Source organism: Lontra canadensis, unplaced genomic scaffold, assembly GCF_010015895.1.
Source record: "Lontra canadensis isolate GAN:19392208 unplaced genomic scaffold, GSC_riverotter_1.0 scaffold4, whole genome shotgun sequence".
NCBI lineage: Eukaryota > Metazoa > Chordata > Mammalia > Carnivora > Mustelidae > Lontra > Lontra canadensis.
In genome coordinates this window covers 37,331,467-37,356,258 of record NW_022630998.1, presented here as the reverse complement: position 1 = coordinate 37,356,258, position 24,792 = coordinate 37,331,467, and the positions used below count along the sequence as shown (strand labels likewise).

At 37.6% G+C, this 24,792-nt stretch overlaps 1 protein-coding gene across 5 annotated transcripts in view; it reads right to left on the bottom strand.

Moving 5' to 3' along the window:
* GFM2 (GTP dependent ribosome recycling factor mitochondrial 2) overlaps nt 1–24,792 on the bottom strand; it is a 67,188-nt gene that overhangs the window by 14,205 nt on the left and 28,191 nt on the right. For all 5 annotated transcript variants that reach the window (XM_032848451.1, XM_032848441.1, XM_032848466.1 and 2 more), the window contains 10 exons: nt 24,114–24,202; nt 19,396–19,484; nt 18,137–18,197; nt 17,508–17,687; nt 13,306–13,386; nt 9,436–9,584; nt 7,476–7,616; nt 7,293–7,392; nt 4,302–4,491; nt 1,666–1,742 (listed from right to left, as the gene is read on the bottom strand). In XM_032848451.1, the coding sequence (XP_032704342.1) occupies nt 1,666–1,742; nt 4,302–4,491; nt 7,293–7,392; nt 7,476–7,616; nt 9,436–9,584; nt 13,306–13,386; nt 17,508–17,687; nt 18,137–18,197; nt 19,396–19,484; nt 24,114–24,202 (1,157 nt within the window). The remainder of the gene's footprint in view (nt 1–1,665; nt 1,743–4,301; nt 4,492–7,292; nt 7,393–7,475; nt 7,617–9,435; nt 9,585–13,305; nt 13,387–17,507; nt 17,688–18,136; nt 18,198–19,395; nt 19,485–24,113; nt 24,203–24,792) is intronic.

Below are 24,792 nucleotides of genomic sequence, written 5' to 3'. Positions count from 1 at the left end.
GGGTGAGACTCCTTGGTTGGCAGTACTCTTGATGAAGGAAAATATGCCCTATTTGATTCTGCCCTATTTGACTCTTCCTTTGGTTGGCTCAAATTTTATCCCTTCACTATAATAGAACTACAAATGTAAGGAACAACAACAACAAAAAGGATTATTTTGTGTACAATTTAATACAAAGTTAAACAAGTGGATTATTTGGGAAAAACAAGCTGTAGAATAATACAACTAGGATGACTTGTTATAATCTATATCTGTACATATATATATATATATATATATATATATATATGGAAAAAGTATACTGTGCTTTATTTATAACATAACACAGCAGAAGATATTTGGCAGTGTGAAACATTAGTCACCATTTCAGTTGTTACCTGTGTAAAAGAGAATGAACAAAAGGGGGAGCTTTAATTTTGTACTTCGTGGAGCACCTGGGTGGCTCAGTTGGTTAAGCATCTGCCTTTGGCTCAGGTCATGATCCCAGGGTCCTGAGATTGAGCCCCACATCCTCCTTTCTCACCCACCCCACACATGCTCTCTCTCATATTCTGTCTCTCAAATAAATACATAAAATCTTGAAAAAAAAATTTTTTTGTACTTTGTACCCTTGTGTGTTATTTGCTATTTAAAAAAGAAAAACATGTATTGGCATTTTTTAAAACAAGTTTTTTTTCAAGAAAGTTTAACTGCTTGTTGTATCCTCCAGCATTAATTAAATAAATTACTACCTCATTTAGCTAGTATTTGGGAAATAAAATACTCCCTGTTTTAAAGATTAACTAAATCAGTTTATCCTTAAAAACAACTTCATAATCTTTTAAAGGAACTTTTTCTAAAATCTTGGATAAACTTTACCTCTTTTCCTAAAAGGAAGACACAGAATGGAACATGTGTTCTTCTACTGTAATGTAACATACACAAACTTCTTACCACCTACTTTAGCTCTCTCTACTTCCTCCCACTGTGTTAGGATGTTAAGCAGTCACTTCTCCCCCATCTTAGGTGAGTTAGTGACATTAAAAGAAGCTTTACAGGGGGGATGGGGTTATTATGGACATTGGGGAGGGTATGTGCTATGATGAGTGCGGGGAAGTGTGTAAACCTGGCGATTCACAGACCTGTACCCCTGGGGAAAAAAAATATATGTTTATAAAAAATAAAATTTAAAAAAAAAAAAAAAAAAAAAGCTTTACACCCTCCCTTTAGTATGCTGTTTATAAACCCTAGCTTTAGAGGGTTAAGACCTTGTCAGGGTTGAACCTTATTTCAAAATTGTACAAAAGACTGTCTTCTGGAAAGCTGAAATGATAAACAGTGGTTTAGGTAAGCGAGGTATAATTAATTATACTGAGAAACCAACAGCTTGATAATCAACACAATAATCAGAAATTTCTATTACAAGAGAACCAAAAGAGAAAGTTTTTTCTTTCAGGGACCATGAACCAATCATATTTTAGATATATCCATTTAAATACACATACACACACACACTACACACACACACACACACACACACACACACACACACACACACATATGCTACCATGAACCAATCATATTTTAGATATACCCATTTAAATACACACACACACACACACACACACATACACACACACACGCTATTATTGAAAGATTTCTGGGATATATTAATATAATGCATACCTGTCCAGAATCAGGATCCAGCTTTACTTTCAAACTGGGATCTTCACGCTGAAGGCATTTCAGTGCATAATCCAAATCTAAGGGATAAACAGTAACGGTTATCTTTATATTTCATAACGTGACTTATGTTAAAGTGGGGGAAAAAATGAACAAGTAAACAAATTTTGAAAAAGAACATTTCATTGGGAGGGAGACAAACCATAAGAGGCTCTTAATCTCACAAAACAAACTGAGGGTTGCTGGGGGTAGGCAGGTAGGGAGAGGGGGGTGGGGTTATGGACATTGGGGAGGGTATGTGCTATGGTGAGTGCTATGAAGTGTGTAAGCCTGATGATTCACAGACCTGTACCCCTGGGGCAAATAATACATTATATGTTAATAAAAATAATTTTTAAAAAAGAGAACATTTCAAACAGCTATAAATAGTTTGCAGAGAATAAAAGAAGATGGTAAGAGTGATAGGATGTTATCTGAGACTGAATGATCTGGAAAGGCCTCTCCAAGATAATTTAGAGGAAGACACAGAAAAGAATGGCCATGTATGCAAAATCCTGAAGAAAAGGAATTCCAGAAACAGCAAATGGTGGTGCAAGGAATGGTTTTGCCAGTGGAAAAATAACAATATGGCCAGGGTAGCTGGATATTAGTGGGTAAAAGGGAAAGTAGCATTAGATTAGGAGGGGAAGGTATGGCAGAAATCACATCATGTGAAGTTTTTTAAGCCAGGGTGAAGCGTTTGGATCTCCACTGGGAAGCCAATGAAGGGTTTTAACTGGGACAGCTAACCACCTGATTGTTTCGCAAAGATCAATCTAGGAGCTGACAAAAAAGCAAAATGCCTTCAGAAATGGAAGTGATAATGAAAAACTGGCCAAAGGAAACTAAATGACATCTTGAATAAAGAGATGCTAAAATGGTCACTCTAGGATGTATTATCACACACAAAGAGGAAGAATCTATTCCCTGTGTTAAATATGGCATCTTAAGACAAGTGATACTTTAATACAATCAATTAACTGTCAAGTATATTCTCCCTCTCTACAAAAGATGTTAGAAGTTTCACAGACATAGGGCGCCTGGGTGGCTCAGTCATTATGTGTCTGCCTTTGGCTCAGGTCGTGATTCCAGGGTCCTGGGATGGAGCCCCACAATGAGCTCCCTCAATGGGCAGGAGAAGCCTGATTCTCCCTCTGCCTCCCCCCTTGCTTGTGTTCCTGCTCTTGCTGTCTCTCTCCGTCAAATAAATAAATTAATTTAAAAAGTTTCATAGACATTGAGTATGGCTCAAGAAAAGAGCTGAGCAATGGATTAATGAACCAACCTTATCAGTCACACATTTAAAGTGGTCTTCAGGGGCGCCTGGGTGGCTCAGTGGGTTAAAGCCTTTGCCTTCGGCTCAGGTCATGATCCCAGAGTCCTGGGATCGAGCCCCACATCGGGCTCTCTGCTCAGTGGGGAGCCTGCTTCCTCCTCTCTCTCTGCCTGCTTCTCTGCCTACTTGTGATCTCCAACTGTCTAATAAATAAATAAAAAATCTTTGGAAAAAAAAAAAAAGGTGAGAGTATTCTATTTTATTTTTGTTTGGTGAAAGAAGAGGGTTCAGAATGAAGGAGGAAGTTTCAAGAAATGAGGCCAGGCAAGAAGACTGGTATGAGAGGCTGCTAGTAGTCTTCCACTCTATTCTGCTGCTGTCCATCTAAAAGACTGCATTTACCAGATTCCCTTGCAACTGAGCAGCCATATGTCTAAGTGACAGCCCATGACATAGAAGAAATCTTTAAAAGGAAAGGGACACATCTTCTTCCTCCTTACTCCATTCCTCTGTCAGGAACTCTACTGTGATGCCAAAGGCCCTAGCAGCCATCATGATATAACTAAGGACAGAAGCTATGCATTCAGAGAATCAGGGCAGAACAGCTGGAGCCTGGGTGCCTGATGACATTGTAGAGCCAACCTCTAAACCCTGGGCCACCAAGTCAAGGCATATTTTACAAGGGAGAGAAATAAACTTTTGTCATTAAAGGAACTGTTATTTGAGGGGGTTTCTGTAATATGTAACCAAAGCTAACTGGAAAGAATACACCTGAAATCATGATATTTATACAGCATACTAAGGAGTGGGTTTGTGCTCTAAGTAATGAGAAGCCACTACCGATTTCTGAGTAAGCAGGCTAGAGAACGAAGCACATAACAGTCAAAAAGGTCAAATAACATTAACTACAGTATATAAATATCTTCACTGAGTTCTAAAGGTTGAGCTAGAAAACAAGGAGCATTTTATAAATGGTGATGAGAAAATGAATGAGTTAGGAATCGGTAACTGTCTAATCAATTACTGTAACTGGAAGGGCAGTCCTGATGCCAGTTACTCAGAATGCCACAGAAAGCACCACAAGAACAGGAGTAAGGAAGACTATGATATGCAAAAAGTGGCCAAGATCTAAGAAAAGAGTAAGTAAAAGGAGTTTGTAAAAACCAAAACACCTTAAATAAAAAACAAGACTAACCACAAGTAATACCCACAAATTCTGGTAAAACTGATCTCAAATCACATAAATCTTTTGAGAATATAACGTAACTATTTCTATCTACATTATCGGAGCACTAATTAGTTAATACACTAAAACTATCTGTACCTGGCTGCCTAGCCACTGAAGGGGGCTCTATGGTACAGAAGAAAACGGGTTCTGGAATCTCCACTCCAGCCAGTAAAAGTCTCTCTGCTTCGTTGTTTTGTCTGTGCTGCTTTTCTCCCTCCCTTTCGGCTCGACGAGCTGCAGCTAATGCACTGGACTTAGACGAGGCAATGGTGTCCCCAGTGGCCGTCTGTAAGCAAAAAAGATACTTTGGAACAAAACAAGCTCTTGGCAAGCACTCAGCTTCTACCAAGATTCGCGAATAGGAAAAAATTTCATGTGACACTTCCAACAGAGACAAATGCATAAAGCTCATTAAACTTTGCAGAGGTAAAGCTAACTTGTGTAAGAATTCTATCCAAAATACTGAAATAAAATCCTAACAATAAAATACACACACACACATACACACACACACACACACACACACACACACTCTCTCTCACACACACACACTACATATCCAAAATTCGTGTGGTGAAACAAATGTACCTTCCTAAATTTTATTTATTTCCTTTTTAATTTTTTTTAAGATTGTTATTTTATTTTTTTAAAGATTTTTATTTATTTATTTGACAGAGATCACAAGTAGGCAGAGAGGCAGGCAGAGAGAGAGAGGGGAAAGCAGGCTCCCCGCTTGAGCAGAGAGCCCAATGCGGGGCTCAATCCCAGGACTCTGAGATCATGACCTGAGCCGAAGGCAGAGGCCTTAACCCACTGAGCCACCCAGGCGCCCCCCCCCTTTTTTTTTTTTAAAGATTTTATTTATTTGAGAGAGAGAGAGAATGAGAGAGAGAGAGCATGAGAAGGGGATGGTCAGAGGGAGAAGCAGACTCCCTGCTGAGCAGAGAGCCTGATGTGGGACTCAATCCCAGGACTCCAGGATCATGACCCGAGCCGAAGGCAGTCGCTTAACCAACTGAGCCACCCAGGTGCCCCCCAGGCGCCCCTTTAATTTTAAAGATTTTTATTTATTTATTTGACAGAGATCACAAGTAGGCAGAGAGGCAGGCAGAGAGAGAGAGGGAAGCAGGCTCCCCGCTGAGCAGAGAACCCAATGTGGGGCTCGATCCCAGGACCCTGAGATCATGACCTGAGCTGAAGGCAGAAGCTTAACCCTCTGAGCCATCCAGGTGCCCCTAAATTTTTTTTAAAGACTTTATGTATTTATTTGACAGAGAGCGCAAGAGAGCACAAGCAGGGGGAACAGCAGAAGAGGGAGAAGCAGGCTCCCCTTCAAGCAAGGAGCCCCATGGGGGTCTTGATCCCACTGGGATCATGACTGAGCCAAAAGCAGACACCTAACCATCTGAGCCACTCAGATGCCCCAGTACCTTCCTAAATTTTCAATCATGTCAAAATAGGTTAGTTCTCCTAGAAGTCCTTATAGAGTTTTACCACCAGTGGAAATTTATTACTGTTTTACAAAAAAAATCCTCTATTAACTAAAATAAGCAATTAACTAGCATTCTCCAGACTATGCAAAATTGATAGCTTCCTTATAGACTCCAGTTAATAACTATAGTATCACTTTTGAACTTCAATACTACAAAGATCTGTGCTAGCTTCCTTCTCTGTAAAGATATTCCTACTGAAGCAGTATTTCAAACATATTTCTGTAACTCCCTCAAATATGTATGTGAAGCTCCTGCCTTAGGGTGGACAGAGGACATTTTCAATGCTAGAAGTCCACTATTTGGACTGTGGAAATTTTTATTGTTTTTAAAAAAGATTTCATTTATTTGAGAATGAGAGAGAGCATGAGTAGTGGGGAGACGCAGAGGGAGAAGCAGACTCCCCGCTGAGTAGGGAGCCCAACGTGGAGGTCAATCCCAGCTCAGACCAAAGGCAGACACTTAACCAAATGAGCCACTCAGGTGCTCTGGACTGCGAAAATTTTATACTAATGGATCCTGAATCCTGCAATTATCCATAAAGACATTTAAAAATGTTCAAAATAACAATGATTATCCTAAATGCCAAACATACCAAAGTTTAATGAGAAAATGTATTCAATTTAATCTATATGTAAATGAAATGTCCTTATAGTTTTAACCTAGCAAAAAACACATACAGAGGGGTGCCTGGGTGGCTCAGTGGGTTAAGCCTCTGTCTTCAGCTCAGGTCATGATCCCCCGGAGTCCTGGGATCGAGCCACACATTGGGCTCTCTGCTCGGCAGTAAGCCTGCTTCCCCCTCTCTCTGCCTGCCTCTCTGCCTACTTGTGATCTCTCTCTGACAAATAAAACAGCAAAAAACAAAACAAAAAACAAGAAACAAAAAACACATACAACATCAACTATTTTCATCCATTCAACTGACAAAGGTTATGAATTGCCTACTATGTGTGATACACTGATCTAGGGACTAAAGAGAAAACAAAAATAAAATCCTTGCTCTCACGGAGACTTCGCTGGAAAAATATCTTCAGTTACTATCTGGATTGGAAGGTTAAACTGTCAGCAGCGATCAAGACAGGAAGAAAACTAAGTAAAAAAATATTTATTAAACTTTGGGGTGCCTGGGTGGCTCAGTGGGTTAAGCCTCTGCCTTCGGCTCAGGTCATGATCTCAGGGTCCTGGGATCGAGCCCCTGATGCGGGCTTCTCTGCTCAGCAGGGAGCCTGCTTCCCCCCTCCTCCCCCGCCTGCCTCTCTGCCTACTTGTAATCTTTGTCAAATAAATAAAATAAAATCTTAAAAAAAATAAAAATATTTACTAAACTTAAAACAGAGGTGTGCATCCAGGAATAGTGTATTTTTTTACTTGAATTTGAACTTTACACAAGTATAATCCATACTGCTCACAGTCTTCTGTAATTTTCTTTCTTTCTATTATGAGATTCAACCATGTTGATGAATATGCTACAAAATTCTTTATCCCGCTATTTATAGCTATTTGGATTGTTTGTGGGTTTTTGCTACTGCAAAATACCTGCTTTTAAATAAACTTTTAAGCTATCATTTCCTAGAGAAACCATCTGGTCACTTACATGTTTAAGGCCAACAGTCAAAGCAATGTTACCAGCAGTCAGTGAAGGGATTTCTATATGTTGGTCAGCAAATGGCAAAAGAAGACGACTTATTCTCTCCCTGTGAAAACCACAATTTGTATTAGTAAAAGAATTTCTAAAGAAATGAGTGTAGTTTTGAAAATAACCTAAGCTTCTACTTACGTGCAGTTTCCATTAATATTATAGATGGCTGACTGGGGTTTTATCATGCCTGAGTAAATGCGCATAAACACCAGTGGTCCCCGCTGCTTGTCATGAAGAACTTTAAATGCCAGGGCACATAAGTCATCCTTATACCACTGCCTAGAAAATGAGACATTCCAGAAAAGCCTTTAAGATACACTTCCCATGTATCTATGCAGATCAGATCAGTATCACTGTACAAACTTAACCTTAATGTACTCCCTCATTATCTTCTAGTTAAGCTACTCAGACTAATTAAATCATGTCAGTACTAATTACCTCCCTTCCTCCACTTGACTAAACTATTTAATGGAGATCTTATCATTAATTCTTCAAAACTAAAAATAATGGATTCTCTCCCAAATATTACCTCTACATGCAAGTAATTCTACTGCATGGAGTTCATTCCTCAGAAATACATGTAAGGACATCTTACCAGTTCTCACAAAACCCTGTACAGGGTATACATACAGGTAGATGCTTTCCAATTATTACTTTCAACTCCCTCCCACTTTCTCTCCAGTTGCATAATCATAGAAATCTACACTATAAACTTGATAACAATCTAAACTATATATCTAAACTATAAACATAGCCAACATTCTTACAGACTGATGTCCTTAGTGTGCATTGTTAAGTTTCAGAAAGCCTGAATCCCTCTGAAATTGCCAAACTTTATATGTAGGCACATATTTTTTTGAGGAAAAGCTCCATGTTCTCATTACTTTCAAAGAAGCCCATGACTCAAAGCAGGTAAGCCACTTCTATTATAGAACTTCTCCAATCTTATCCCTATTCTAACTTTTAACTTTAGTAAATACTTAGAGTCTACCATATAATAGGCACTGTTCCATATGCTTTATCAATATTAACACATTTGATTCTTGTAACAATCCAGTGAGATAGGTCCTATTTCTCTGCATTTTACAGGTGAGAGATTACTAACTTGGAAGAGCTGGGATTTAAATCCAGGCAGTACACAATCCATGTTCATAATCATTTCACCATTAATACATCTCCAATTGAGAGATACGAAAAGTGATTAATGTCCTAATTAAAGGATTAAAGTCCATTCCTGCCTCCATTTTACACAATGCTCACTGGTATTTTAGAGGATTTATTATTAAGTACAAAGTTGTTAGTGCCAAGAGAAGTAAAATGATGACCTTTCTTTACAGCCACAAAGTATTTTTGAGCTTATTAAAAATCTTAAAATCTAGGGCACCTGGGTGGTTCGGTGGGTTAAGCTGCTGCCTTTGGCTCAGGTCATGATCTCGGGGTCCTGGGATCAAGTCCTGCATTGGGCTCTCTGCTCAGCAGGGAGCCTGTTTCCCTCTCTCTCTCTCTGCCTGCCTCTCTACCTACTTGTGATCTCTGTCAAATAAATAAATAAAATCTTTAAAAAAAAAAATCTTAAAATCTAGTATAAACATATTTACAGAAAACTTATCAAACATCCCCACTATACTGCCTTTTTTTTTTTTAACTAAGACAACACGGTAAACACTTATACTTTCATACAGCAAAAAAGACACATTGTTCTACCTTCATCTGTAAATACAGCAGGTCACAAAAATAATGACAAATGTCCCTTTCAAATAAAACTCTATATTGTTTACAATTATATTCGCCAATGTTATTTTGAAAATGGTGATTTAACTACTTTTTTTTTTTTTAAAGATTTTATTTATTTATTTATTTGACAGAGAGATCACAAGCAGGCAGAGAGGCAGGCAGAGAGAGAGGAGGAAGCAGGCTCCCTGCCGAGCAGAGAGCCCGATGAGGGGCTCGATCCCAGGACCCCGAGACCACGACCCGAGCCGAAGGCAGCGGCTCAACCCACTGAGCCACCCAGGTGCCCCAACTACTTTTTTGAAACAAGAACTCTCTGCTGTTTTCTCAAGGCTGTAAGATTTTAATCTATTACTTGCATACTCACAGAAATTCATAGTTGCGCTCTTCGGGTGAAGGCAAGTACATAGTAATAGCATCTAACAAGGGCTGAACCCCTTTGTTTTTCAGGGCACTTCCACAAAGCACAGGAACTGCTGTCTGAGCCAGTGTTACTCTGTGTATTGCAGCCTGTAGCTATAAAGCGGAGATATTAAGTACTCCGTGCGCAGTATACTGGCCATCATTTTTTTTTACTTATTTTTTTATAAACACATAATGTGTTTTTATCCCCAGGGGTACATATCTGTGAATCGCCAGGTTTACACATTTCACAGCACTCACCATAGCACATACACTCCCCAATGTCCACCACCCCACCCCCCTTTCCCGACCCCCCGCCCCCCAGCAACCCTCAGTGTGTTTGGTGAGATTAAGAGTCACTTACAGTTTGTCTCCCTCCCGCTCCCATCTTGTTTCATTTATTCTTTTCCTACCCCCTAAACCCCCCATGTTCCATCTCCACTTCCTCATATCAGGGAGATCATATGATAGTTGTCCTTCTCTGATTGACTTATTTCACTAAGCATGATACCCTCTAGTTCTATCTACTTCATTGCAAATGGCAAGATTTCATTTCTTTTGATGGCTGCATAGTATTCCATTGTGTATATATACCACTTATTCTTTATCCATTCGTCTGTTGATGGACATCTAGGTTCTTTCCATAGTTTGGCTATTGTAGACATTGCTGCTATAAACATTCGGGTGCACGTACCCCTTCGGATCACTACGTTTGTATCTTTAGGGTAAATACCCAGTAGTGCAATCGCTGGGTCATAGGGTAGTTCTATTTTCAACTTTCTGAGGAACATCCATGCTGTTTTCCAGAGTGGTTGCACCAGCTTGCATTCCCACCAACAGTGTAGGAGGGTTTCCCTTTCTCCCATCCTCACCAGCATCTGTCATTTCCTGACTTGTTAATTTTAGCCATTCTGACTGGTGTGAGGTGATATCTCATTGTGGTTTTGATTTGTATTTCCCTGATGCCGAATGATATGGAGCATTTTTTCATGTGTCTGTTGGCCATCTGTATGTCTTCTTTGCAGAAACGTCTGCTCATGTCCTCTGCCCATTTCTTGATTGGATTATTTGTTCTTTGGGTGTTGAGTTTGCTAAGTTCTTTATAGATTTTGGACACTAGCCCTTTATCTGATATGTCGTTTGCAAATATCTTCTCCCATTCTGTCAGTTGTCTTTTGGTTTTGTTAACCGTTTCCTTTGCTGTGCAAAAGCTTTTGATCTTGATGAAATCCCAATAGTTCATTTTTGCCCTTGCTTCCCTTGCCTTTGGTGATGTCAAACTATCACTCTTTGCAAATGATATGATACTATATGTGGAAAACCCAAAAGACTCCACTCCATAACTGCTAGAACTTGTATAGGAATTTAGTAAAGTGTCAGGATATAAAATCAATGCACAGAAATCAGTTGCATTTCTCTACACCAACAACAAGACAGAAGAAAGAGAAATTAAGGAGTCAATCCCATTTAGAACTGCAACCAAAACTATAAGATAGCTAGCAATAAACCTAACCAAAGAGGCTAAGAATCTATACTTAGAAAACTATAAAGTACTCATGAAAGAAATTGAGGAAACACAAAGAAATGGAAAAATGTTCCATGCTCCTAGATTGGAAGAACAAATATTGTGAAAATGTCTATGCTACCTAAAGCAATCTACACTTTAATGCAATCCTTATCAAAATCCCATCCATTTTTTTCAAAGAAATGGAAGAAATAATCCTAAAATTTATATGGAACCAGAAAAGACCTCGAATAGCCAAAGGAATATTGAAAAAGAAAGCCAAAGTAGGTGGCATCACGATTTCGGAATTCAAGCTCTATTACAAAGCTGTCATCATCAAGACAGTATGGTACTGGCACAAAAACAGACACATAGATCAATGGAACAGAATAGAGAGCCCAGAAATAGACCCTCAACTCTATGGTCAACTAATCTTCGACAAAGCAGGAAAGAATGTCCAATGGAAAAAAGACAGCCTCTTCAATAAATGGTGTTGGGAAAATTGGACAGCCACATGCAGAAAAATGAAATTGGACCATTTCCTTACACCACACACGAAAATAGACTCAAAATGGATGAAGGACCTCAATGTGAGACAGGAATCCATCAAAATCCTTGAGGAGAACACAGGCAGCAACCTCTTCGACCTCAGCCGTAGCAAATTCTTCCTGGTCATCATTTTTTAAGGCCTTCTTATTCTTTTTTTTTTTTTTTAATAACATTAATCACTACTTAGTATCTTGCATATATATTTAATGGTTTATTGTCTGTCTCTCCACCCACCAGAATACAAAATCCATATAAGCATTGTAACAAATCCCATAAAAACACTGCTGAATCCCCAGAAACCTGAAATGTACTTAAAATAAGTAGGTATCTAAAAATAAGTCTTGAATAAATGAATATACTTCTAATTTACCTTAACAGAGGAACTGACCAGAAATTAAAAACATAAATATGAATTATAATTTTTCAAAGAAATTAGACCCACATCAAATCAAATCCAAAGAAAATCAGAAATCAAAGTAGAAATCAAATTTGAAAGAACTCAAAAGCCAGGAAAAGGTTGGATGTGCTTGTAAGCTACTGAAAAAGACATGATGGGTCAATTTCAACTCACATTATAAGCTCTTTGAAAACAGAAATCATGTGACTATAGGGCACAATAAACATCACATCTAACTTTCAAATATTAAACAAAAATTTTCAGTAATTAGGACATTTCATTCAAAATAAAAATACTTTTTTCCATTTCTAACCCCAAAGGTCTCAAAATTAATCTAGAGACTCGTGTTTTTCCTTCTTCTTTTGTGAAAAATAACTAGGTAAATTTGCTGGGCTCATTCTGGATCCCATTACACATACTCCCATCTAAAAACACTTTACTTGGTGTGGCAGGGGCTAGCTCCTGGCTGGCTCAGTTGGTGGAGCATTCAACCCCTGACCTCAGGTTCCTAAATTCAAGCCTTATGTTGGGCATAGAGCTTACTTAAAAACAAATAAACAGGGCGCCTGGGTGGCTCAGTGGGTTAAAGCCTCTGCCTTCGGCTCAGGTCATGATCCCAGGGTCCTGGGATCGAGCCCCACATCAGGCTCTCTGCTCAGTGGGGAGCCTGCTTCCTCCTCTCTCTCTGCCTGCCTCTCTGCCTACTTGTGATCTCTGTCTGTCAAATAAATAAATAAAATCTTTAAAAAACAAAACAAAACAAAAAAAAACAAATAAACAAAAAACCAGCTTTACTTGATAACTCTTGTTTCATAAAGAAAACTAAAGATGGGGGAAGGTGTCTGGTAGAAAATAACGGAAATGCTTTGAAGAAATCTGTCCTAATTCAATTACTATCACTATTTAAAACATGCCTATTCTCTGGCTTAATGTATTTGAAAAGAAAACAAAAAAATAAACACCTACAATGAGCTTCCAAAAAAAATTAAATCATATTCAGAAAAAATGTAAGAAAAATAATCATTGCAGCAGTCTACAAAACCAATAAATTTTCAATACAAAATTTCTACATATAATTTCCCTAAACTGCTGAGAAAAATGATCACAATGAAAATGCTGCAAAGAAGGAATAATTAACTTATGCTGATTCAAAGCAGTAAAAAGGATACAAGCTCTGATTTTACAAAGCCCATTATGACAACAGTAAATCACTACTATTATTTAAGTACTTGTATTAATAGTGACTTTACCCTACTGTTCTCCCAATTAAGTCAGCCTTTTCTAATGCTATGCAAAGTCGAAAAAAATAAAACACCTGAGACAGAAAAATCAAACCACATCCAATTAATAAAACTTTATCAAAGTAAATGAATAATAAAATTTACCTTTTCAGTTGGTAGCAAATCAAAATTTTCACTGAATTCTCCTAAAACCAAGTCAGCAAATTCATCATCCAAATCCGCAACCTATAAAGAAAGATTTTAGTTCTATAACTTGCTTTTATTATCACAGCTGTTAAGTCCAAATACCATAAATGTACATTATTCAGATGTTTCAAGACAGCTACATGATCTATCTTATTCAGGCCAAGGAACTCTCCACATCTTCTCAAGAAATAAATAGTGTTTCTTTCAAAGGAAAGGAGAAGGGATTGAAAACTGAAGATAGGCAATTATGAGTTCTTTATAGTCATGGGAAGCAATAGCCAGATAAAGTATCTCAATAAAGTGCTATTTACTCAGATGTTCAAAAGAAGTAAGATACACAATTTACACCACTGATAATATATGTGAGGGGTTACTATTTTCAGATAAATTTGTAAGTCTTAGTTCATAAAAAAAAGCTTCCCTTGGTATTCCTTTAACATTATGAATGTTTACCAGATCTCCTAAGACACTCCAACTAAAGTAACTCATCTTACTGTAATCCTGCACTGAGGTAACAGATTTAAGTTGGGGGTCAAAGGTATCAACTCAGCAATAAAAATGCTATTATCTAATTCACCTTCTTTTCTTAATCATCTGCCTGTATGAAACAATTCAGCTGACAATAAATTTAACAAATATTTCAAAAGCGGGCACCTGGGTGGCTCAGTTGGTTAAGCTCTCCTTCGGCTCAGGTCATGATCCCACAGTCCTGGGATCGAGTCCCAAGTCAGGCTCCCTGCTGAACGGGGAGTCTGCTTCTCCCTCTTTCCCCTACCCCCACTCATGATCTCTCTCTAATACATAAATAAATAAATATCTAAAAAAAAAAAGTTTCAAAAGTTTATATTAGTACAAGGGAGCAAAACATTCCAACCTGGGAAGAAAAATACACTCCTACCCGCTAACTATTATAGAAACATACCTAACCATTCCTCTGAAAAGAAGTATATATGACTCCATCTTCTGGAGCCAAACTGCCTGGAAATTGCTCCACTACTAACTAACTTGTTCAAAAATTTAGGTCAAGTTACATCACCTCTTTTTACCTTAGTTACTCATGGAGATAATATTACCTACTTCACAGGGGTAGGATTAAATAACCAATTCAGAGCATGCTTCTAGGACATACAGTAAGTATACAGTAAGTGTAATGATCACTATTCACCTTCAGAACACAGGAAGTTGATTCTAGTCCACACTAATCTTATTCTCTTAAAAAAGTTTAATTGTGATAAAATAGAACATAAACATAAAATTTACCATCTTTACCATTTCTAACTGAACAACTGGGTAGTGTTAAGTATTTTCATACTGTTGTAAAACTAATCTCCAGAACTTTCCCAATCTCACAAAACCAAAAATCTCTACCATGGAACAAAACTCCTCACTCTCCACTCTCTTAGCTTTTGGCAACTATGATTCTACTTTCTATCCCTACAAACATGACTACTCTAAATACCTCATGTAAGTGGAATCAGTAAAGTATTTGTTTTTGTGTCTGGCTTATTTCAATTAGCATGTCCTCAAGTTTCATCCACATTGTAGCATGTGTCAGAACGTCCTTCCTTTGTAAGGCTCAATTGTATGTATACACCATATTTTATTTATTTATCTTATAGATGAACACTTGGGTAGCTCCCACCTTTCGGCCACTATGGATAATGCTGCTAGAACAAGGATATGCAATTATCTCTCAATACCCTGCTTTCGGTTCTTTTGGATATACATCCAGAAGCAGAATTGCTAGATAATATGGTAATTCTATTTTCAGTTTTCTGAGGAACCACCACACTGTTTCCCATAGTGGCTGCATCATTTTCATTCCTACCGATAGTATACAATGCTTGCAGTTTTTCCACATCTCTGTCAATACTTGTTTTTTGGTTGGTGGTGGTGGGGGGGGGTGTTGTGGGGTTTTGTTTGACAGTAGTTATCCTAACGGGTATGATGTGATCTTCTTCTCTAATGAAAATAAAGAAATGTGAGACTATCTGGACAAAATAATAAACTGTTAATTACAAGGAATATATATTCCCTGAGGAATATTCTTTATAATTATATATATTCCTTATAAATATATATTCTTTGTAATTAGCACTTATTTTATTTTATACATATAGTCTCAAATTTTCTTTATTTTCATTATATACCATTATGTCCTAAGACATGCATAAGACAACCAAAAAACCTCAAAGGGGAACCAATTATTTACCCAATTACTGATTAATGAATGTAAATTCCACTTATATTCTGTTTAGGGCCTCCCAAATTAAAGAAGTGGTATAGTGAAGTGGTTAAGAGCTCTACCTCCAGATGAAGACAGACCTGGGTTCGGATTCTAGCTCTGCTACTTATTAGCTGTGTAACAACTTATTTAAGAATTCTAAGCTTCAGGGCGACTGGGTGGCTCAGTGGGTTAAAGCCTCTGCCTTCAGCTCAGGTCATGATCCCAGGGTTCTGGGATGGAGCCCGGAGTCAGGTTCTCTGCTCAGCGGGGAGCCTGCTTCCCCCACCCTCTCTCTCTCTGCTTCCTTCTCTGCCTGCTTGTGATCTCTGTCAAATAAATAAATAAAATCTTAAAAAAAAAAAAAAAGAATTCTAAGCTGTTGTTTCCCCACTAGTGAAACAAGGATAATACAAGTTGTGATGATCAAATAATATACATAAAGCACTTAAACCAGATCATCATAGGTCCTCAGTAACTGTTACCCGATAATAAAAATAATAATCAACATTCTGGTAATGATAAAGATGATTAGTATGGGGGCGCCTGGGTGGCTCAGTGGGTTAAGCCTCTGCCTTCAGCTCAGGTCATGATCCCAGCATCCTGGGATCAAGCCCCATATCAGGCTCCCTGCTCGGCCGGAAGCCTGCTTCTCCCTCTCCCATTCCCCCTGCTTATATTCCCTCTCTCGCTGTGTCTCTCTCTGTCAAATTAAAAAAAAAAAAAAAAAAAAAAAAAGATCAGTATGTAATATAATGGGAAATAATTACTTCAAAAATAAATTCAAAGATGAATGAAAAAAATTAATGATGAGAGGATCTATTTTGAATAGTTTAATTTAGAAGAAAAAAAGTCAAAGGGTTTGGATGCAAATGTTTTTCTCTACCATAAGATTCAGAGGTTATTTAAGGTATGTTTTACTTATTAGTCTATATATGAACAGTACTATGTAAGTATTATAAATATTAACGATCTTACTATTTTCCATTAAAAGTTTGGGGGTGGGGGTGCCTGGGTGGCTCAGTTCGTTAAGCATTTGCCTTTGGCTCAGGTCATGATCCCAGGGTCTTGGGATCAAGCCCCAAGACAGATTACCTGCTTAGCAGGAAGTCTGCTTCTCCCTCTCCCTTCTGCCCCCTCCCCCTGCTCAGACTCACTCTCTCTGTTTCTCTCTCTCTCTCTCATAAATAAAATCTTTAAAAAAAAAAAAAAAAACACCAACTTTGATGGTGGAAGAGGTCCAGAGTTCTCTTTTAACTATAAAATTAATGGTTTTAAAATTTTCTAAGTTAATGTGTCATTTGATCAGTAAAAGATGGACATACCCTTTGACCCAGCAATTTCATTTCCAAGTTTAACCCTAAACAAATTCTTACACATATACACAAGGAGATACAAACAAAGATGTTCACATCAACATTGTTCCCAACAACAAAAAAGAAGATTAAAACCTCAAAGTGCATCCACAGAAGAAGAGACAATAAATTGTGGTATAATACTGAAATACTAAAAATGAAGCATAACCACACATAACAGGATGAATCTGCAATAAAATGTTATAAAATACAAACAATTATCATTCCATTTAGGTAAAGGGCAAAAACATGGGAAATGAAGTCCTTCATGAATCCATACATTTGTAACGAACTATAAAAGCAAAGCAAATGCAAGAAAAACACTACAGTCAGGATAGTGGTGGTGGGAGGTGTAAATGATCGGTGGAAAAGAGAGATATAAACAGTAAATGGCACACAGAGATTCAAGAGATTTGCTAATATTCTATTTCTTAATGTGAGTGATGCAAACATTGGTGTTCATTCTATTATTCATTACACTTTACATATTCCATATGTAATTTTATAAAAATTTAATATATAAAATATTTTTAAAGTTTCTAAATACTTATGCAAATGTAAACTCCAAGTATTTAGTTTACCTGTTCAATTAAGTCATTCCTTGCTTCAGCTGTCTCCTTCAGCAATTCAGCATCACTCGTTTCCAAGAGGGGTTTCCTCTCAAAGTCTTTTCCATCCTCTGATGGACGATTCCAAAGAAGTTTTTCTTTACTTACAACATCCACAACTCCTTTGAAAGTTTTGCCTTCACCAAGTGGTAACTTCAAGTCAGAGTGAGATTAACTTTGTTACATGACCACTCAATTACAATCGATTTGGTGATGAAGTTTATCTTCCCCTACTTCCCCCCACATGTCTATTATCATTATTACCGCAGTCTAATATTTATATGCCAACTTTTTCAAAAAAGATTTGAGATAGTTTTAGAAAAATACAAGTCACAATAAAATAAACTGATGAGGATATCTGAAGTTGTTGCCTTTTTTTTTTTTTTTTTTTTTTTAAACAGAGATAGAAATAGAGCAAGTGAACACAGGCATATGCCAGCACAGAGCAAGGGGCAGAGGGAGAGGGAGAGAATCTTCAGCAGGGTCCCCCACGATCCCACAACCCTAAGATCATGACCCGACCCAACATCAAGAGTCGCACTGACTAAACCGCCCAGGTGCCCCTGGAGTTGTTGCTATTAATCAACCAAGTATCAACCAACCTGTAGAAGCAAAGGCTTTGCCTTCAATTTCTCTCTGATGCTTTCAACTGCATATTTAAAACTGCAGAAAGCAAAATAGCTAGAGTTAAAAATGTTAAGATTCTTAAAACAGGTTTCAGAATGTATCCTAAAATTACATCCCTTTTTACTGTCTCCAATGTTCACCATTTAACAGTTTTCCATAGGACAATATGTTGAGTAAACTTTCAATGTCAATTTCAGATAACAGTGCTGGACTATCTACCATAATCTGCTGCACAGGTATCTAGGATATTATTATAAACTTCACCTACCTACAGTTTGAAATTAAGATTAGATAAACTGATCAAGGTCACTGATAATAAATTACAGTTATGAGATTAAAATGCATGATTTGTGATTATGAGTCAAGGATTGTTTCTTCTATCAATTATATTTGCTATTACACATAATTCCCACCTTTTTCCCAAAAAGCAGCCTTAATTTTTCTGTATCTTTATCACAGGCATTCTTAGTATCCTGTTATCAGCTTTAGAATTACTGCAGAAAATTACATAAACAGAAATAATACTGTGTGGTTTTAGGAGAGGGACAGTTTAGGTTTTGTTTTTGTCATTCTCACACCACAGACCAGGATCTCTCTATCCCATTACCCCAAAATCCCTTATATTCTTGATTCTCTGAATTCTGTTCTCAGAACCATGAATCTATTTTGGATTACCATTCTGTGAGTCTTTGAGCATTACCACCACATCTTAGTATTAACTTTTTTGCCCTCTATGCAGGTCTTAAAACATCTACATTCTCTCCCAGTTCCCTTTTAGTGAGAGCATATTAGCCAGTAGCTAAAGAAAATCAGGGGACAGAAAACAATCATCTACCTTCTACCATTAGTAATGATGGGGAGCATCACAGTCTTTAGCAATACAGGGATTATTTCATACTGCTCTAGACAGAACCAGTGGAATCATTAAGACATCACTCTGTCAGGATTCTAGAAAACAGGATATAGCCTCTCTGCATTAGAATCATGATGATTCAACACCTATCACTTCTCTATTAATCCCACATTGTTATTCAACCTATGAACTACCTGCTATGAAACCTTTTAATGGGGGGAAAAAAAAGAAATTTTTTAATGGGACTGAATTGAGATTCCATAGAATATTTATACTCTATGGGGAACAGTTGTTTGTAAATTTAAGTTATAGTCCATTAAAAGCTCAAACTGTATTTCTACTTTAACATGTGGAAAAAAAAAAAAAAACACTTAAAAATACCTTGCTCCAGTTTTGTCCATTTTGTTTAAAAAGCAGATTCGAGGTATCTTGTGTTTATCAGCTTGCCTCCATACTGTGAGAGTTTGTGCCTAAGGCAAAGACAAAGGAAAAAAAAACTCATATGAAACAAAAATAACTATGTTACTACATACAGAACAAACAGATCTAAGAAGCTATTATAATGGAGTTGGGCCCTGTTCTAGCAAAGAATTAGTGCTGCTGCATTTACACTTCTGGAGTCACTTTTCTGTTAGTAGGTTAACAGAGTTAAGAACGTAATGAAGGGTGATGAACAGTGTGCTTCAAACTGAGACTACTACTTTGGGTGACTTACATTGCCACACAAAGAGAACAAACAACTGGAAGATAACTGAGAGTCATGTAAAAAAGACTTCACTGGGGCACCTGGGTGGCTTAGTTGTTTGGGCAACTGCCTTTGGTCATGATCCTGGAGTTCCGCATTGGGCTCCCTGTTCAGCAGGGAGTCTGCTTCTCCCTCTGATCCTCCCCCCTTCTCATACTCTCTCTCATTCTCTCTCTCTCACATAAATAAAATAAAATTTAAAAAAAGACTTCATCAAGAATTAGAAGACTGTGGGACACCTGAGTGGCTCAGATGGTTAAGCATCTGCCTTCGGCTCAGGTCACGATCCTAGAGTCCTGGGATCAAGCCCCACATCAGGCTCCCACCTCAGTGGGGAGCCTCCTTCTCCCTCTGCCTCTGTCCTTCACCCGGCTCATGTTCTCTCTTTTTTTTTTTTTTTTTTAAAGATTTTATTTATTTATTTGACAGAGATCACAAGTAGGCAGAGAGGCAGGCAGAGAGAGCAGGCTGAGCAGAGAGGCCGATTCGGGGCTCAATCCCAGGACCCTGGGATCATGACCTGAGCTGAAGGCAGAGGCTTAACCCAGTGCGCCACCCAGCCACCTCTCTTGCTTTCTTTCAAATAAATAAAATCTTTTTTAAAAAGTTTTAAAAAGAGAAAGAATTAGAAGATGTATCTTTTTGTCAAGTTTCACTTTACCTAATACAGTTTACACAATACTGAACTCCTAAGTTTGCTGACCTATGAAATACGGACTTTTGCCTTAGTTCATATAGTTATTGTCATGTTAAAAAACCAAATAGGACTGTACTATCGAAATGCTACTGTGATAAAAATTTTTATTATGAATATTTGGATGCTGATGTAAAATGAAAAAAAGATTAAAAGGAGAAAAAAAAGCCAGCAACTGTATTTCTAAGTAGCAATTCTCATGTGCTTTTCTATTTGATTTCTTTTAATTCTACTTTTTATACATATTTCAATACTTCCAGTCTGTTATAGTATCTGTGCCTAGTGGAGTCCCAAAGCCCTGAAGAAGAACATAAAAAGCCTAATGTAATGGCATTACCTAAAACAGAAGCCACTTTATAATTCTATTAAGTAAAATTTATATAGAATAAAAAACACTCAAGTGTACAGTGAGTCTGATAAGTATATACACTTGCATATATCCCCCATCCTCCAAAAAAACCTGTTCTCATATCTGTCACCACAGATTCATTCTGCTTATTTTTGAATCTCATATAAATAGCATGGCTTCTTTCACTCAACGTAAAGTTTCTGACATTCATTCGTGTTGTTAGGTGTACTGGTTCTTCCTCTCCTCCCTCCCTCCTTCCCTTCCTCTCTCTTTCTTTCTTTCCTTTTGCTAAACTCCTTTGTATAAATGTGACAGCTGGCTTTTCTACCCACCTGTGGATGAACACTTAGAGTATTTCTAGTTTAGGGTTATTATGAGTTTAGCTGCTATAAACAAGTCTTGTTCAAACAGTTGCTCCACATTCTCAAACAATATTTCCATCATTCTTCTAACTTTAGCCATTCTTGTGGGTAAGAAACAGTCTCTCTTTGTAATTTTAATCTGCATTTCCCTGATAACCAGTGAGACTGGCCATCTTTTCAGGTGCTCATTGGGCCATTCATATATCTTAGTGAAGTATCCACTCAAGTCCTTCGTCTACTTTTTTACTGGGTTGTTAGTTTTTATCATTGATTTGTAGTTCTTTAGATATTCTGGATATAAGCCCTTGATCATACACATGTACTGTGAAAATTTCAGCACATACTTCCTAAAACAATGATATTTTCCTGCATTATCAATAGTGTTAATGCACTCTGGAAACTTAACATTCATGTAATATCTTATCTAATATAACAAATTATATATATATGTTATCCCTCCCCAACAACTTGTCATTCAGAAAAATCTCGAATCTATTAAAAAACAAAAAAGGTTGACGAATAGTACAATGAAAATCTATGTACCCTTCACCTAGACTCACCAAATATGAACACTTTGCCACACTTGCCTTTTTTTCTTCAACATGTGCATATACACACATTATACGTGTGGTTCTGGGAACGTGCCATTGGGATCTACTATGTAGAGCATAATTAACTGCCAGCCCCAACTACTGCTCCTCTTGTCTACAGCCATAGTCTCTCAAGGCCCAGCTAATGGCTGAATACAGCAGGAATACTAATGTAGGTTATTCTCCTAAGACCTGTGGGACTTCTCCAACAGGTGACTTTGGACTCCCCCATCAACTTCGCCGAACCTCTTTCAGAACTATGCTGTAGTCTGAGACTCTTCCTACCCAATCCTCCTTCTTTTACCCTCTCCTTGATATTTAGTTATCAGACCTACCCTGTGGTTTGACTGTTCTCTCCCACTGCTCTCTTTTCTTCTCTGCTCTTCACAGGCATTTCCCCCATCTTGGCATCTACTGGTCAAAGTATGCAAACTAACAACATATGTTCATGTGTGGGTAGAAGATGAAGCACTAGAGCAAGATGTACATATCATGACACTTCAACCCTAAATACTTCAGCCTGTATTTCCTAAACATACAAACATTTTCCTACGTAACTATTTTCAATCATCATTCAGAAAAATTTAAGCTGACACATACTTTTTTCTAATAAATATAGTCTGTATTAAAAATTTTCTGTTTTTTGGGGGCACCTGGGTGGCTCAGTGGGTTAAGCCTCTGCCTTCGGCTCAGGTCATGGTCTCAGGGTCCTGGGATCGAGCCCCGCGTTGGGCTCTCTGCTCAGCAGGGAGCCTGCTTCCCTTCCTCTCTCTCTCTGCCTGCTTGTGATCTCTGTCTGTCAAATAAATAAATAAAATATTAAAAAAAAAAAAAACTATTAAAAAAAATTTTCTGTTTTTCAAAAAAATACATATATGTATTTTTTGTTTTTCCTAAAGATGTTCTTTTTAACTATTTTTAGATCCAGAACCCTGAAGATCATATTATATTTAATTTTCTTGTATCTTTGGAATTGTTTAAACTAAAATAGTACCTCAATTTTTTACTTGTAATCACTCATTTTTCCTTACACTTACATTTTTTTTTCAACTTCTGAAAGCCCCAGGCAGTTGTTTTGCAGAATGTCTTTCAATTTACATTCATCTGACTGTCTTCTCATTATTAGATTGGGGCCAAACATTCTTTCAGGAATAAAACATTGGTAATGTTGTGTCTTTTTTAGTGCATCGTATCAGGAAGCCCATGCTGTCATTTGTACCATTTGGAGCATGTTAATTTTGATCACTTAATTAAGATATCACTTTTAGTAAAATTTTAAGATTAGAAGAACTGAAGATGATTCTTTATTCAACACAGCCCATCTTGAGATTATAAGACAAATGCGGATATCAACTAAAGAGTGCATAACTGACCCCAATGTAATTTATTACAAATCCATTTTTAAAATTTATTCAAGAATTCAGGGGTGCCTGGGTGGCTCAGTGGGTTAAAGCCTCTGCCTTCAGCTCGGGTCATGATCTCAGGGTCCTGGGATCGAGCCCCGCGTCGGGCTCTCTGCTCAGCGGAGAACCTGGTTCTCCTCTCTCTCTGCCTGCCTCTCTGCCTACTTGTGATCTCTGTCTGTCAAATAAATAAATAAATCTTTAAAAAAAAAAAGATTTATTCAAGAATTCAATATATATTAGCTGTTGGAAGATAATTCTTCACGGTCTTTCACCTCTCTACATATTTTGTTAGGAGAGGCAGTGACTGCCTTTGTTCTGGACTATGTTTTCAAAGATGCTGATATAATCATCAGCTTGGGAAGACAGAGACAGTGTCTCCCTCTGGATCAAAAGGTAGGTTTGCTTATAACCCTGAAAGATAGTAACTCTCTTCAGAGCAAACAGCAAGCATGTCTACTGCCCATTATAAAACACATGCGTTTTCTAAGCAGAGGGTACCCCTGCATGGGCAGCTGTCACCTGCCTCCCCTTAGGTTGTCCTGTGAGAACTGGGTCTTGGAAACAACATAAGATAATACTAACACCCTGGCTTTTGCTGTTTCTGTGACTATAAAGTTCTTTGTCCCTGACTCAAGAGTCTTGTGTCTTCTGCCAACATGCCATAAAGCTGTGGCAGACTAACCAGTTAGCTTGAAAGTAAGGTAGAATCTCAAGTCCTTCATAGTTCTCAAACACCAACTTTCATATTTCCTACAGAAAAGCAAACTACTTTCCTTTTACTATGAAATATCTGATATCACATATAGATCACACAGCAATGTGAAATTCTAATTTCCTTTCATAATTTGACTTATATGAACTTATATATGGTTATAGGTAACTAAAGGTGATACATTCTACTTTAAAAAAAAAAATCATGCTATTGTAGCTTGTCACTGTGGCAGTATTTTTACCTCTACACCAGCAGAGGCATCAAACACAGCTACTGCACCATCCAACACTCTAAGGCAGCGCTCAACCTCCAACGTAAAGTCCACATGACCTAAGAAAAAGATGAGAAACATAACAATCTTTAAAAAAAAAAAAAAAAAGGAGCCAGCATAGCCAGCATATACCTACTTTTGGGTATATATTCACAAGAACTTAAAGAAGAGTCAAGACATATTTGCAGGCCATGTTCATAGCAACACTCTTCACAGTATCCAAGAGGTGGAAACAACTCAAATGGCCATCAATGGATGAATGGCATATAGATAAAGTTCTGCATATATACAAAATATGCCATATATGTACAATGGAATATTGTACAGCCTTAAAAATGAAGGAAATCTTGTCACATATTACAATATAGATGAAGTCTGAAGGACTTTATGCTAAGCAAAATAAGCCAGTCACAAAAGGACAAATACTTTAGGATTCTACTTATATGAAGTATCTAAAGTAGTTAATCTCCTAGATAAACAAGGTAGAATGGTATTTATTGGTGATAGGAGGAGGGCACAAGGTCAAGTAGTTGTATAATAGATACGTCGTTTCAGTTTTGAAAGATGAGGTACTTCTGGAGAATCTTACAACAATGTAAATATACTTAACTACTGGTTAGAATGGTAAATTTTATGATGCATATATATT